The sequence below is a fragment of the Macaca fascicularis genome, chromosome 9 (assembly GCF_037993035.2).
Source record: "Macaca fascicularis isolate 582-1 chromosome 9, T2T-MFA8v1.1".
NCBI lineage: Eukaryota > Metazoa > Chordata > Mammalia > Primates > Cercopithecidae > Macaca > Macaca fascicularis.
The window spans coordinates 135,388,573-135,404,965 of record NC_088383.1 but is presented as its reverse complement, the minus strand read 5'-3'; the positions used below and the strand labels follow the sequence as shown (position 1 = coordinate 135,404,965).

Here is a 16,393-nt window from a genome sequence, read left to right as displayed (position 1 = left end):
ACCACTGGGTACTGGGCGGTATCTTGGCCCATTGCAGTCTCCATGGTGATGTTATTTTCTCACTGCTTCTTCTTACAAATTGCTCTAGGGAAAGCTGGGAGATTTCCTTGTCCTTAGAGGCCTCATACCTAGTGTAGGGATTTTTCTATGGGTGGGGTGACCTTGCACCCTGGCACTTCTCTCCAGAAGACCATGATTCTGTTGCTAAAAAGAAGCATTCAAAGTCATTGTTCTCCATAAAGTAAGTTAGGTGTTAACACTGTACTTCACACCCTTATTTAATTTGTCAAGATCAACTCTGTTTTTGGTCAGTTGTCAATACAGCCACTTAGTTGGAAATATTCTGATTTCTTTTTCTTGTTTCTCCTTTGAGTCTTGTCTTTGAAGTTAAGTGATGGTGCCATATTCTTTTTCATGTTTGAATAACCAGATGGGACAAGCTCAGCCACTGTGTTGTTTTCCATATTGTAAGTCAGTAGCCGTGTTGTGTTTCTCCAGAGAGGAAGAAATTTCTTAGGCTCCTTGGCTCTATCCCACCTTCTTAGATATTCCTAGAAAATTCTGTCTATTCTCAAGCCTGAGAAATATTTGGTTGCTCCACTGGATTGATGAGCAAAGGGACAGGCCCGGGTTGGAGGAGATGAATAGAAATAGACCCAGGACTTCACTGGGGATCACAGGAGGCCCACTCCAACTCTGATGCTTGGCAAGGGGCCAAGTTGCCTGTCTGCTTCTGCTGAATGAGCAGGTTGCTGCCCAGGTGTTTTAGGAAGCATGGCAGTTGCTCAAACACACCTCCATGCAACAAGCGCCCCAGGAGCATTTACATATGCGAGACCCTTTGTTAATCTACACGGCTGAGTGTCTCATGGAAATTTGAGTTATTGGAACAGGACTTTTTCAACTTTTGCAAAAGGATATGCACTTTTTTTTTTTTTTAACACACACCACTTTTAAGTGTGCCATCTATGAACATCATTATGATTAGTAATATGTACTTAGAATGAAAAAATCCCAGTCTCATAGTGATTTTTAGCTACTGTGTACTTTCTTAAAGGATACCGAGCATACATGATTATTATGTTGTGGTTCATTACCTTTCCCCTCATTAGGAAGAGGACAAGGTGGTCTTCATCTTGCAGAGGCTGAGCAACCCTGAGACAGGGCTAAAGACAAGAGTGACACCTCCTTCTTGCAAAATGCCCTAGGGGTAGGTGGGGTATTTCCTTGTCCTTAGAGGCCTCACAGACCTAGTGTAGGGATTTTTCTATGGGTGGAATGACCTTGTACTCTGGCACTTTTCTCAGAAAACCATGACTCTGTTGCTAAAGGAAGTATTGGGGGAACCCGCCCCCAATATTTCAATGTAGGTTCTTTTATTTTCCATAAGTGTTGGCCAGCTGAGAAATTATAAAGAGAGGCATTTTACAGCTGGGCCTCTGGGGGTGACATCACATATCGGTAGGATTGTGATGCCCGCCGGAGTCTCAGACCAGCAAGTTTTCATTAAGGGTTTTAAAAGGGGAGGGGGTGTAAGAACAGGGAATAGGTACAAAGATCACATGCTTCAAAGGGCAAAAAGCAGAACTACTAATAAGGGTCTAACAAAGATCACATGCTCCTGAGGGAATAGGATAAAGGGTAAAAACAGAACCACTGATAAGGGTCTGTGTTTAGTGGTGCACGTATTGTCTTGATAAACAGCTTAAACAACAGAAAACAGGGTTTGAGAGCAGAGAACCAATCTGACCACAAATTTACCAGGGCGGAGTTTTTCTCCACCCTAGTAAGCCTGAGGGTACTGCAGGAGACCAGGGCATATCTCAGTCCTTATCTCAACCGCATAAGACAGACATTCCCAGAGCAGCCGTTTATGGACCTCCCCCCAGGAATGCATTCCTTCCCCAGGGTATTAATATTAATATTCCTTGCTAGGAAAAGAATTTAGCGATATCTTCCCTACTTGGACGTCTGTTTATAGGCTCTCTGCAAGAAGAAAAATATGGCTATTTTTGCCCGACCCTGCAGGCCGTCAGACCTTATGGTTGGCTTCCCTTGTTCCCTAAAAATCGCTGTTATTCTGTTCTTTTTCAAGGTGATCAGATTTCATATTGTTCAAACACACATGTTTTACAATCATTTTGTACAGTTAACACAGTTATCACAGTGGTCCTGAGGTGACGTACATCCTCAGCTTACGAAGATAACAGGATTAAGAGATTAAAGACAGGCATAAGAAATTATAAAAGTATTATTTGGGAACTGATACATGTCCATGAAATCTTCACAATTTATGTTCCTCTGCCGTGGCTCTAGCCAGTCCCTCCATTTGGGGTCCCTGACTTCCTGCAACAAGGAAGCATTCAAAGGTGTTGCTCTCCATAAAGTAGGTTAGATGCTAACATTGTACTTCATGTCCTTATTTAACTATTGTCAAGACCAACCCTGTTGTTGGCCATTGTCAATACAACCACTTATGGTGTATCAGTCTCTACTGAGTTCTGCTTAGACTCAGGATATGGATTAGAATAAGGATCAATTAACAGATTATGAACTAACCATAATGTTTCTCTAGAAATGTGCAAGATTCTATACCTTCTGAACTTAATTCTCTTTCTATTTTTTCCAGATAACTTGTTCAAACCCAAAGAACGGTGCATTTCAGAGAAGGAGATGCATATGCGATCTAAGAGGTACCTAGCTATTGTATAGTGTTCAAAGAAGTTGGTGGGGCAAGTGGGGTGGTTTGAAGGCTTCAGGTGCTCTCCAATGGGACCACTGCTTGTAGGCCCATGTTTAAGGTCTGAGGTCTTTTTGGCTGCAGACCTGAAAAAACGGCTAAAATAAGTATGGTAGTTGAAGTGTGCTTTTGAATGTTAATGCTGCTCTTGGAAAAACCTTAGGAAAGTGATAGGTCTTGGATTCTGAACCAATCCAGTAATTGGTCTCTAAGAGATTCCCAGACTCTGAGCTGGAACTCCTGCACATTCGTATTGTCGCTCTGGGCAGGAGCTATTTGTCACTGCACCTTTGAAGGTAATTTTATGAGGGGGAGAGAAGCTATTTCTCCTAAGGGTCTGGACTGTAGCAGGGACTGAAGGAAAGGATCCAACCTTGGAGGCAGATGGCACATGGGAGCCACGAGCTAGGTTTCCTGGTGCTGTCTCCAGCAGACCTGGTGGCCACGCTGCAGGCACATCCTCCTCGTTCTGCTTGCCTGGTGCCTGTTCAAGACTCCCACTAATTCTCACCAATCTGGTGCACACAAAGGCTGCCATTCTTTCTGAGATCTGGCCTCTTAACCAAAATATAATAGCTCGGCAGCGTTGGCCAAGTTCATGCAAGTAAAATGTCATTAGTTTATAATAAAGTACCTAGTACAGGGAGGAATTATAATAATTAAATCAAATTGATAGCACACTTAAAGAAACCACTGAAATAGGAAGAATACTTTTCTCCCCACTTCAGGCATACAATTTCTGCTTTTACCATGATTATATTGTTTCCATGGTGATTAGGTAACTTTGATCATTTATTGGAAGGCTCTTTGTAAATAAGGAAGTGAAAACGAGGAAAAGGGAGACTGTCCCATTAAATACTTGATTCGTAGCATTCTAATTGGGGTTTTTAAAGGGCCACTGGGCTTTAAGACTTGCTATTTCAGAAGTGCAAAGTTGCATATGCCTCAGGCCAGAACCATTCCCTTTTCAATTTACAGAAAAATTTCAGCCAAATCCTCCCCTCCCAGTCCCCAAACCCTAAGCCACCATTATGGAGCCTTGCAAACTAAGCAATTAAAATAATAGATCTCAAAGTAGCATGAGTAGTCAGAGAGTATTGCCCTATCATTTTACTGAAGAGGAAACTGAGGCTCAAAGAGGACAACTGAGCTAGGTGACGTTTCACGTCGAGTAACTGGCTTCCCCCAGCTGGTCTCCTCTGGTGGACTTAGTAGCTGGCTTTACACTCTGCTCTGTGGATTATACTTTGGGTGGGCTCTGACTCTGGCTCACCCACAGAATCACCTGGAGCTTTCTTTTCTTTGTATTGTTTGCTATTAATTATATTGTTAAATTACATTTTTATTTTAAAAATGCAAACAATGCAGATAAAGCTAAAGTCCCCTCATGACCAGAGGTTCCCCTCCCTGTTGCCAGCCCACTTTCCCTGTCCCAGTGTCAGCTCCTCAGACACCCACAGTGATAGCTCCTGTGTATCCTGGCAGGCCTTTCTCTTTGCCTTAAAGTAGACTTTTACTTGTGCACATATAGTCATGTGATTTTTAACCATGAAAGACTTTTACTTGTGCACATACAGTCATGTGATTTTTAACCATGAAAGACTTTTACTTGTGCACATACAGTCATGTGATTTTTAACCATGAAAGACTTTTACTTGTGCACATACAGTCATGTGATTTTTAACCATGAAAGACTTTTACTTGTGCACATACAGTCATGTGATTTTTAACCATGAAAGACTTTTACTTGTGCACATACAGTCATGTGATTTTTAACCATGAAAGACTTTTACTTGTGCATATATAGTCATGTGATTTTTAACCATGAAAGACTTTTACTTGTGCACATACAGTCATGTGATTTTTAACCATGAAAGACTTTTACTTGTGCACATACAGTCATGTGATTTTTAACCATGAATGGTATCCTACTACACACTATCTCTTGGTAGCTTGTTTTTTCACTTTATGTCTGTGAACCCCTTCTGTGACGAATAGATAGATTATCTTCCTTGTCGGTTTTGACTGTCTGCAGAGTGGTCCATTGCATAGATGGACCATGATTTATTTGGGAAGTTCTTTTAAGAAAATACTGAATCAGAAGTAACAGAGGTGGGACCTAGGAGCCTTTATTTTACACTTCCTAGATATATTAGTCAGGGATCCCCAGCGGGATAGAACTAATAGGATGTATGTATATAAAAGGGAGTTTATTAGGGAGAATTGACTTACACAATCACAAGGCAAAGTCCCACAATATGCACGCTGGGGAAGAGAGAAGCCAGTAGTGGCTCAGTCCAAGTCCACAAGCCTCAAAACCAGAGAAACCAAAAGTGCAGGCTTCAGTCTGTGGCTGAAGGCCCAAGAGCCCCCTGGTGCAAGCCCAAGAGTCCAAAGGCTGAAGAATCTGGAGTCTGATGTCCAAGGGTAGGAGGGGCCAGAGGAGGAGCATCTAGCATGGAAAAAGAAGGAAGCCAGAAGGCCCAGCAAGCAAGGTGATCCTGCCTTCTTCCTCCTGCTTTGTTCCAGCCACGCTAGCAGCTGATTAGATGGTGCCCACCCACACTGAATGTGGGTCTTCCTCTTCCAGTGCACCAACTCAAATGCCAATCTCCTCTGGCAACACCCTCACAGACACACCCAGAAAAAAGACTTTATCAACCATCCAGGCATCCTTCAATCCAATCAAGTTGACACCTAATATTAACCACTCTGCCAGGTGATTGAGATGGTCAGTATCAGAAAGATCAGTCTATATGGATCTGAGGAAATTCCCACTGCAGAGTTTTGAGACATCTTTACTTTCTAACTGACTCCTTAACAGTTTTCTCTCCTAGTCCTTCCTAGAATCACTCCCGAATGTGGCAATTATGTGTTCATTTTTTCATTCATTCATTCAACCCATGTTGATGCCTACAGAGTGCTAGGCATAAGCATTTCCAGGATCTCACGAGTAGCTTCATGCCATATTATGGTTGGGTGACAGGGTTGTGTAGAAAGAGTCAAACAGACCAAGGTTCGAATCCCAGGCCACCACAAGCCAGCCAAGGGACTGATACAAACCTCCTGATCTTACTGGGGCTTGGGTTTCTCATTTATATAACAGTGGGACACTATATGCCTCTTCCAACTGTAGTGAATATGACATGAAATAATTCATGTCAAGCAATTCAAGCCTAGTGTCCAATACCTAGGATGTCTTCTGCAAAGACAGTTGTCATCATTTTTCTACATTGTCCTTATTTTTTTATTTTTTTATTTTTTTGAGACGGAGTCTCACGCTGTTGCCCAGGCTGGAGTGCAGTGGCGCGATCTCGGCTCACTGCAAACTCCGCCTCCCGGGTTCCCGCCATTCTCCTGCCTCAGCCTCCCGAGTAGCTGGGACTACAGGCGCCCGCCACCGCGCCCGGCTAGTTTTTTTTGTATTTTTAGTAGAGACGGGGTTTCACTGTGGTCTCGATCTCCTGACCTTGTGATCCGCCCGCCTCGGCCTCCCAAAGTGCTGGGATTACAGGCTTGAGCCACCGCGCCCGGCCTGTCCTTATTATTTTAATGGTGGAATATCTTCCCTATATCGTATCTGGCTTCCAAACATGAGAGAAAGATGTTTTAGCCTAGTGCCACATGTACAGCAATCCAAATGCTCAGGCTACAGGGACTCCACTGTGTCTGTGGATTATAATGAAATATTAATTGGCATCAGTCCATGAAGTTTCTGTTAGAAAGTAGGAAAGAAGTGTCCAGAGGAAGATCCCTTGGGCCCATAATTCAAAGTGCAATAGGTTGAGAGGTAAAAACACACACACTTACATGTTTTATTACAGTATTATAATTCCTGCTACTTCTATTTATTTGCTGTTCTTTTTCTAAGTCACAGGAAGGCAAACATTGAGTGGTAAGAAGGTATTTGGAAACAAGTTTACAATCAGAATACTAAAGGAGTAGGTTTAGAATCCTTCATTTTATGATTAATTTGTTAATTATCATAGAGAATGGAGGGACAAAAACAATGACTCTAAATAAGCAACTGGCCCCTCCAGCTTTGCTACTGGTGGGACTCTGCCTGTTTCATTGACCCAGGTAGCACCGGACAAGGTGCCATCCCCTGCCATGCAGCGGGTTCTGGGTATGGTCAGGAAAGCCCTTCGTCCTGGCATCCTACAGTTGTGAGCTAGTCCATAAGCAGCAATCTTCTCTTTGAAATGTAAGAGCCGGCCGTCAGGGCAGGATGCAGCCCCACGGCGGGAGCGCGCTGTCAAGCTCCCGTTCCAGATGTGTTCTGAATCTGTTTCAGAATCTATAATAACTTGCCGGAAGTTAAAAAGAAAAAAGAAGAACAAAGGAAAAGGGTGATCTTACAAAGTAACAGACTCCGTGCCGAAGTCTTCAAAAAGGTAATGGCCTCGTCACCGGCAGGTGTGATGTGTGTGGCGCACAGATGCTGAATCTGAACTTGACATCTTTGTTTCCCTTTTCCTCTAGCAATTACTGGACCAGCTCCTTCAAAGGAATGCGGTCTAACCGCAGGCTGCCCTGCTGACCACACTACCTGGACCTGGGAGGACTTCAAATGCTGGATAAGCCATTAAACTTAGCAATATCTTCATGATGGGAAAACACTTATTTTACCTTTGATTTTTTTTTTTTTCCCATAAAGGAAAACATCACTTCCTGAATTACTGACCCAAGCCAAACAGAAACAATAACACTTGAGGAAATAGGTCAACAATCTGTTGTGGGGAAACCACCTCCATGTAACCCACTAGATACAGTCCCCTTCACGTTTTTGCTTCTGAGTTGTACCTTTTGCTTCTGATTTCTTCTCCCCTGCTGTTTCCTGCCCATCAGAGAGGCCTTATACAAGCAAGTTTGCTTACATCCCTGGGGAATATTTTACATCAAACTTTTGGGATCCAAATCCGTCTCCTTTTAAATTTTAATACCAACACCTGCCAGTTATGCAAATGCCAAAATGTGGGTCATCATATAGTATATTTTTAAACTTTCTGAACACGTATACCACCAATGCTAGAGGCTGACTTGGAAACCAGTGGGTGCAATGCCCGAGGCTGTGGAACAATCAGCCCATCTCTTTGTGACCTGAAGCAGTCAGAGTGGCCCTCAGTCACCCCGCCCCCAGCACCGTTCCTCACCAGGGGGAAAAGAATCCATTGCTATGGAAGCTCTGGTGTAACTTCAGTGTTTTCTGCAACACTCCTCCTGCCCCACCCCGTAAAAAAAGTCGTTTTGTTAAGAAATAGCCTAATGGTCCAGCTTTGCTGTCTGTTCTTCCAAATGTTTATAATACACATTATTTATAAATATGTGTGTTTGGGAAGCTAAGAACAAGCTAGTTTTTACAACACAAATGGAAATAAATGCAGTTATTATAAAAATTCAAGTATTTCTCTGTTATATATTCTGTTATGAAGTAGGTGGCCAGGATAGATAACATAAGGTATAAAATGCTGCCCAAGACCCAGCAGGCACTACTGACCTGCTCCACATCCTCTTCTGCCTCTGACCACCATGGAAGTCCTTGTGATTCTAGATGCTCCAGTGGATAACGTTGCCTCCTAGACAACTGGTAAGAGAAAAGCTGGTCAAACCATCGAGAGCAAGATTTAGGATCCTTCAGACTCTAAATCTTACTAGGATTCTCCCTGGGAATGAAACAAAAGGTTTGGGGATGAAGCAGGAGCTTGGTGATACCTCTGTCCCTTCCCTGAAGTTGTCACCCTTCCTTCCTCCCTCCTGCTGCTGTACATACTGTCCCCTCTTTCTGAAATGCCTTTCTTTTACACATCTGCTGCAAACTGTTGAAAACTCTACCCTGGGGTTCTCTCCTGACATGTGTCCTCTCTGCCTTGCCCTCCAGTATGAATCAGAGACCTCACATCAGCACACACTGAATCAGACTTGTGCTCTCCTGCCCACGCAAGGGTCTGACAACACTGTCAAGCACGGAAGCTGCCTGATTTCCAATCTTGGCGGCTGCTCCCTGGTCTGTGGCCTCTGGCAAGGGTGTCAGTCTGGGTCCAACTAGGAGAGAGAAACCACACAGTCATTTGAATGGAAAAGTTTAATATGTTTAATCATTAACCTTAATAGCAGATTACAGTAGCAAAAGGTTGGCTAGTAAGTTGTAAAGATAGCCCTCAAGAATATAGTGGGTACAGCAAATACAAGGAGTCCTAGGAAGAGTGTTCCTCCTAGTCCTGGGCTGAGAGGGAACCACAGGGGCTCAGCAGGTGGTAGAGAAGTTTCTGTGGTGGTGTGCCAGTGGAACTTGGTGAAAATATACAAATCTCTCTGGAACTTGCCAGAGATCTGCCCTCTAGGATCCACAGGGAACCATCTCCTTGGAGACACTGCTACAATACCACCTCAGGGAGGGGACTGGGGAAGCAGCTGGCCATGAGTGCTGCTGTCCACATGCCACCTGCAGGGCCTGGCGCTGGAGCTGGCTGGGCAAGTACACTGCCTCTGGGAAGCAGCACCCTTTTCTCCTGCAGTTTCTCTCTAGCTCTCTCTACTGACAAAGCCTAACATTGTGTCAGCTGGCAAAGGGAAAATACTGAAAGGGCCTGGATCCATTTTAACAGAGCAGGCAAAAAGGGTGAATATGGAGTGAGAGAGAATATAATCAATATCTGGCACAGTGAGTTATTTAACCTTGCCTTTGTTTCCTTAACCACAAAATGCGGATAATTATAGTGCTCCCTTCATAAGGTTGCTATGGGAATTGAATAAGCCAGTGAGTGTTGAATGCTTAGAAGTATGACTAGCCTAAAGCGAACACACCATGAGTGTTTCCTATTCTAAGTAGAGGTGGAAGTTAGGACTGTCTTGGGAAACCTAAGAGTACAGGGGCTGTGAGTTGGTCCTCCTGGAATCCCTCAGCTCTGTAGTGAGTGCTACACAAGACCATTGAACTCATGGGTGCTGGTACAGCCAAAACCTGCCAATATAAATAGGGTGCTTCATAAACTTCTTCCTTTTATGTTCTTCTCACACTCAGAAACCATTTCAGCAGGTGACAAGCTTGCCTTCAGGTTAATTTCTGTTTTCTTGAACTCATTAGACCTCTTCCAGGATGTTACACTGAATTTCTATTTATACTTTAAGTGATTTTTTAGAAAACATTTAAATCAAATCTATGATATTAGTTAAGGACAGTCTTTCCCAGATAAAGATCCTGCACATGGCTAGGTATGATGGTTCATGCCTATAATCTCAGCACTTTGGGAGGCCAAGATGGAAAGATCTCTTGAGCCCAGGAGTTCAAGACCGGCCTGGCAACACAGTGAAACCTTGTCTCTACAAAAAATGCAAAAACTCATCAAGCTAATGTTTTAATTTTCTATAATCAGTCATTGAAACTCAGGGCCCAACCACTTCTAGACAGTTCTATGACGCTTTTTAGATTTGTGTTGGCTAACATTTAAAGAGAGAATGCTTAGATGGAGCCAACCTTCAAAAATGCCCACAAAGAGCCTCATCCCCTTTGCAAATCCAATGCCCAGCCTTAAAATCTAAAGGATAAACAAACATCAGCTTGAAAGGAAATGCCTCTGAGTCATGTATTTCTGAGAACAGGTCTTAACTAAGGTGGCTAGGATGGAGAATTAAGGTAGGAATACGTGATAGCTGGTGTGAGCTGGTCTTTCCTCTGGGCAGCAGGCTCAGGACAAGGCTGGAAACTAAGATTTGGGTTTCTGTTGAACTAATTTTTTTTTTTTTTTTTTTTTTGGCCTGTTGTTGTAACTGTCCTTCAATGCTGGGAAAGGAATTCAGAAAGCCAGTATTTCTTTTCTGTTATGAAAGATGTTAGCAGGAATATAATGTAATCATGTTATAATTCCTATGAAAGTAAAGCCCTGAAGAATCGTAACTGCTGTCCTTTATATTTCTCTCAGGAATTGGTTACCCATTTTTTGAATTCTGTTATTAAAATCAGACTTCAGGGAATACTTTGAGGTTTTGGAAAATTCTAAATAGAATTTACCATTGTAACTTCAATCATTAAATTCTGTTCTGGAATAGATTTATTTACGTCTGAGTGTGTTTCAGTTCTGGCCTAAAACAATTCTTCAGTGATACAGCTGGCAGCAAGGGGTAAAGATTGTTAGAGGACATTCATGAGCTTAGACCAAGCAACATCTGAAATAACTTGAGGTATCCAGGTGGTGACAGCACTGGACCATCTCACTGCGGTCTCCATGACTTCATGTCGAAGGAGCAATTCCTGTTTCGGCTGTTTTCTCTGCCAGCTGGTAATGAAATAATGGAAAAACAATGGCCTTGGTTTTGTTAGTGTCTATTGCCAACCAAACTTCCTGGAAGTTTGTGGGCTCCCCGAGTGAGTCAGCAAATGCTTGCTCGGATGTAACAGGGCTCTTTGAAGAAACTGTTTCTGAAACAGCCAATTGTGGGAGAGCAGTTGAGACTTTGATGCCTGAGGTTCTCCCATTTCAACATTTGGTATAAAAATTGCAGGCAAGGGGCCTGGTCTCTGACTGCATCAAATGACCAACGGTCTGAGTATGAGGCACATCAGGGGCAGAATAAGCAAAGAGAAAGTGGGATGATGTGGCTGCCCAACAGGAGGTATCTGGCAGTTGGTGTGTGAGAGCTCTGGGTTCAGGAAATAACACAAGAAAAACGAACCCCTGTGGGTCTGTGTGAGTGTGTCCGCATGAGCATTAAAAGCGAAGGAAATAATCTGTTTGGTAATGAAAATGAGCCCATTAGCAGAGGGTTTTATGTTATAGAGTTCATTGTAGTTGTGCTTTTATCAATACTTGATAATTACCCATGAATGTCTAGCTCTAACAGAAACCTTTTGGAAGTGGCTGTCACTGGCTGAAGCAGCCCGCACCGGGACTGAATGGCTTTAGAAATCACCCCAGCCTTCTCCTGAGTGTCCCACGCTGAGGGAACGTTTCCCCACTTAGGCAGGAGAGCAGGCTGCCTGGGAGACCCTTGAAATTCCATCAGATCCGCCCTTTCTGCCCACAGTCGCTGCTTGTTTGGGAGTGGGGGACTCCGTTACTCACACAGATGTTTTAGCCACATGGAATGGAGCCACGACTTTGGCATGTCACTTCCACAATTCAGGGATTTTTTTCAAGTCAGGTCAATTGCCTCAGGCACAGTTTTGATCCTGAGACCCCAAGAAACAGTCTGAGGTAATGGCCTGGAGTGTGTGTTGGGCAGGGGGGTTGAAATCTTCCATTTTTTATCCTTCTCTGAGAAAGTTTCCGCATACATATTCTGGATGCTGCCGTGACCTGCCAGGGTGCAGCCAGAAACAGGATGTCAACCTGTGGCTCTTCTCTCACATCTTTGCGCATCAGGAACTCGAAGAGCAGGGAGGGGAGGAAGAGACTGGACTTGCCTCTAGAATCTTAAAAAATGCCGGGTTATTCTTATCAAAGCTTAAAAGGAAAGAAAAAGCAGCTTATGATCTGAATTGCTGCTGAGAAAAAAAAAATGAATTTCTTTAAATCATTTTTATTAAATAGCACCAAGAGTGAATGGCATAGGAAAAAGTGTCCTTTTGATGACTTTCAGAGCATTCTTCCTCTGTTTAAACATCTCTACTTTCCCGACATGCCTGAAACGGTACAACAGCTGTAACTGACATCAGGGAAAAGATATTACAACCGTCACCCGTGTTAACTCCATACGCCGGGTAATATCCTTTCATCAAAGCCAACGGGGCTGCCTGCTTTACCTGCCCAGTGATGTCAGTGAGAGGGAAATTATAAATCTTTTCACAGCTGCCAATTGATAAAGAAATAAAGCACACTTTTGTGTTATATCCACTATGGTTCCTCTTGGCTGATGTTATCACATGGGTACCAAAGAAATTAGTGATGACAGCACACTTAACGGGTACACGTTGCCAAATATGTGCTTAACATTAAAAGCTACTGAGTGCATAGACAGAGGTTTTGTGTTTGTTTTTGTTTAAAAATATACCCGAAGGCGAGTAAGGCCAGATTTAATTATTATATGCTGACATAATTAAAATGCCCGGTCTTGCTCTCTCAGCTGAAATGTTTATTAAATCAAAATGACAGAATAATTCAAAATATTTTCTGTCATTGGTTTTTGTCTTTTGGTTTTTTTCCAGTAGCATGTGACATTGTATTAACAAGGCTGAGCCTGGCTCTTTACAATGGAAAACAAAGGTTTGTTCATGGATTAAACTGAGGTGTGTGGACACCAATATTTCTCAATAGCGGTTTTGATTCAGATGGATGATGCATATGTTTCCATTGAAGCATTTCTTCCTGATTAGGGTGTTTCAACCCTAAGTCTCAATTAGCAGTTGATTAATATTCCCCCTCCTCCCACCCCCTCAACACAGGAGGTGTTTTCTGATTGGTTGGTGAACAACCTCTAGACAGGGACAAGAGCCTGGGCGGAAAACTCCTGAACCCGGAGAGTGCATTCTGAACATTTCTCAAAAGAATAGCTTCCATTTGTTTCTTCTGAGTGCTAACCAAGCGACATTCACTTGTCATCTACTTTCTGTGTTCCCGCTGGGCCACAGCAGCTTTAACTCATGCAAATCAATTGTTGCCTCTGTATATCCCATTCCCGCCCTGGCCCTTTTAGGAGCTTCCACCCTACTGCTAAGTGGGGACACCAAGTTAGTATCTTGTCTCTTCTGTTCCTTTTGGAAGTGCTGTCACTGGCTAAAGCAGCCCGCATGTGGGACTGAATCACTTTGGAAACCCTCCCAGCCTTCTCTTGAAACAAAAAGAGTTCCATTTCACGTACAGGTCCCATCAGTTTGAAATGAAGCCCTGCCTAGGCTCACACTTGGCCTTTCCGAGTTCTGCCACCACCAGCTCCTTCCCAAGCTTGTGGCTAGCTTCATGATGGGGCTTCCTGGGGAGGGGATGAGCAGGACAGTCTCAGCTCTGTGTCCAGGGTCCTTGGGTAGCAATGGAACTGCTATGGACTGAATGTTTGTGTTTATATGTTGAAGCTCTAATCCCCAATGTAACTGTCTATATTTGGAGATGGAGCCTCTAATAAAGTAATTAAGTTAAATGAAGTCATAGGGTGGGGCCCTGATCTGATGGAATTAGTGTCCTTATAAGAAAAGACTCCAGAGCCTTCTCTGTCTCTGCCTCTGCCTCTGTCTCTGCCTCTGCCTCTGTCTCTGCCTCTGCCTCTGTCTCTGCCTCTGCCTCTCCCTGAGAGCACACAAGGAAGAGGCCCTGTGAGCACACAGTGAGATGATAGCAGCCTACAAGTCAAGAGAAGAGACCTCAGAATGAAACCTACTCTTCCAGAACCTTGATCCTGGACATCTCAACCTCCAGAACTGTGAGAAATCCATTTCTGTTGTTTGAGCCACCCAGTTCGGGGTATTTTGTTATGGTACCCCAAGTTGACTAACAGGGGACCCTTGCTGTCCTCAGTGGTGACAGGGTCCCTTGCCCATTCTACTGGCATCTGCTACTCAAGTCTATAGCAGGGGAACTCTCAACTTGCTGACTGTGCTCCACCTTTGCACTCACAGGGACTATCTGTCCCCCTGAGGCTGGCCGTGGCTCCCATAGACCCAAGGCTCTGTGGTCTACTTTGCAGCCCTGGGCTGCAGGAGGGCTCTATTGATGCTGGCACAATTCTGGACAAGTTAGGCAACCAGTACCATCAGCTACCTTCCCCATTTGCCCCTGTGGTTTACAGGAGCTTCCTGACACCTTCCTGCATGCACCATGGAAGGGCATGGAAACCTGCTGAAGAACCAAGCTGGTGGAGGTGGATTTCTCCCCAGGTTATATCCTGAATTCTCTCTGCCCTGGGCAATATATTGGGCCTCTGGGACCTAGGCCCATAAGCATAGCTCTTGAAATGCTCATGGAACTCCAGAAAATTACTCCCCACTCCCCTACAAGGCCTGGTTTTTCAAGACAACTGTGTCATGAAAGATGTTAAGAGACTAGGTTTTAGGGCTCGATGGCCCCTTTTTTATTTTGTGAGATTTCTCCATTACTTTCTTTTCTAAGGGAAAAAGTCTCTGGCTAATGAACAGATGTTCCCTATGCATTTAAAACTCATACCCAATCCACACTTACTATTCTCAGGAGGGCCCTGGGAGCTAGGCAGCAGGCAGGCTCTGGACTGACTTCCTTTTTTTTATAGGGGCCAGAGGTGCGTGGGGGTTAGTAATCATTTTTAAAGTCAGATGCAATAAGAATATGATGATATCAGAATCACTATTTAAAGTCCCTTAAGTGTCATCTTGATGACAGACTAACATATCTCTTTACAGGTCAGCTCACCCAGACAGCTTCCTTCAGCTCTGAAACAGATCGATTGAGCACCAGATGAAGTTGGCATGGATGGGAGATGTGATGTACAAGAGGTATTTCCTTTAAAATATTAGACTCTTATTCAGCATGAGGAGAAGGCCACGCTTTGAGAAGCAAGGGAACCACACATAGATTTACATCTCCCATCTGGTTCTGCCTCCAGGGCAGAGGCTGTATTGGATTGATGAGCAGTCATTCAACTGCTGGTGAAATTGTCCTCTCTCTTCCTCCCCGAGCTCATCTCTGAATTAAGAGAAGCATGCACATGTGAAGCACTGCCCTTGAATAGTCCCCATTGTACGTGAGGAGCTGGAGTAAGCCAGAGAACACGTGTAACTCGCTCGGAGTATTTCATGTTGGTGGGTTGGGACTGAGCTTTGAACCACGTCTGTTTCCCTCCTGAACTCTGAGCTCTTATACTGACATCATGCTGCAGATGGTGTACATGTGTCTAAGAATGAAAGATACAGATTTTTCAGGTTTCACTAAAATGTTAAGTAATTTTACTGGCCCCAAAGAGCCTTAAATTTTAGAATAGGATCCCTCAAAGCTTTAGGAAAATAAAATTAGAAAATATTTGCCTTGGAAAATTGCATCCTTAACAAAATAAGGAAAAATTACATAGGGTTATCATGGTGTAGGTTTATTGTGATGTGGGAATCATGGAGGATGTGATGTTTCCACCAGACTGAAAGCACCCTGGGGGCAGGGGCTGTACCATGCTTCTCTTCCCTAGAAACTGGTATCTCTGGTGTCAGGACATTCTCCTCACTCCAGTGTCACCAGCCATCGAGGCTTAGTTTTTCCCTTACATTGCCAGCTGTTTCTCACATTCTTCCCTCTGTGTCTCACTCCATCTAGAAAAGCAAACATTGCTTGCGTTCTCTCCCCAAAGTCAAAAGTAATGGGACAGGCAGACCCTCCTGAAATTCTAAGCAGAAATTACTGCTACATTTGAATCAGATTCTAAGAGGTGAGAAAGGCTTCTTTATTTTCCCAACTTGTATTTTAAGTTCGGGGGTACACGCGCAGGGTGTGGAGGTTTGTTACATAGGTAAATGTGTGCCATGGTGGTTTGCTGCACAGATCATCCCATCATCTAGGTATTTTTGTCCGGCATCCATTAGCTATTCTTCCTGATGCTCTTCCTCCTCCCACCCCCAGGATGTGTTGTTCCCCCCATGTGTCCATGTGTTCTCATCATTCAGCTCCCACTTATAAGTGAGAATATGTGGTATTTGGTTTTCTGTCTCTGTGTTAGTGTGCTGAGGATAATGGCTTCCAGCTCCATCCACATCCCTGCAAAGGACAC

General features: G+C 43.8%; 1 protein-coding gene across 7 annotated transcripts in view; it reads left to right on the top strand.

The window, feature by feature from the left end:
- Window positions 1-8,136, top strand: part of C9H10orf90 (chromosome 9 C10orf90 homolog) — a 239,936-nt gene extending 231,800 nt beyond the window's left edge. For all 7 annotated transcript variants that reach the window (XM_074003071.1, XM_065521607.2, XM_074003070.1 and 4 more), the window contains 3 exons: window positions 2,630-2,693; window positions 7,035-7,134; window positions 7,223-8,136. In XM_074003071.1, coding sequence (XP_073859172.1) covers window positions 2,630-2,693; window positions 7,035-7,134; window positions 7,223-7,261 — 203 coding nt within the window. In that variant the 3' untranslated portion in view covers window positions 7,262-8,136. The remainder of the gene's footprint in view (window positions 1-2,629; window positions 2,694-7,034; window positions 7,135-7,222) is intronic.
- The last annotated feature ends 8,257 nt before the right edge of the window (window positions 8,137-16,393 follow it).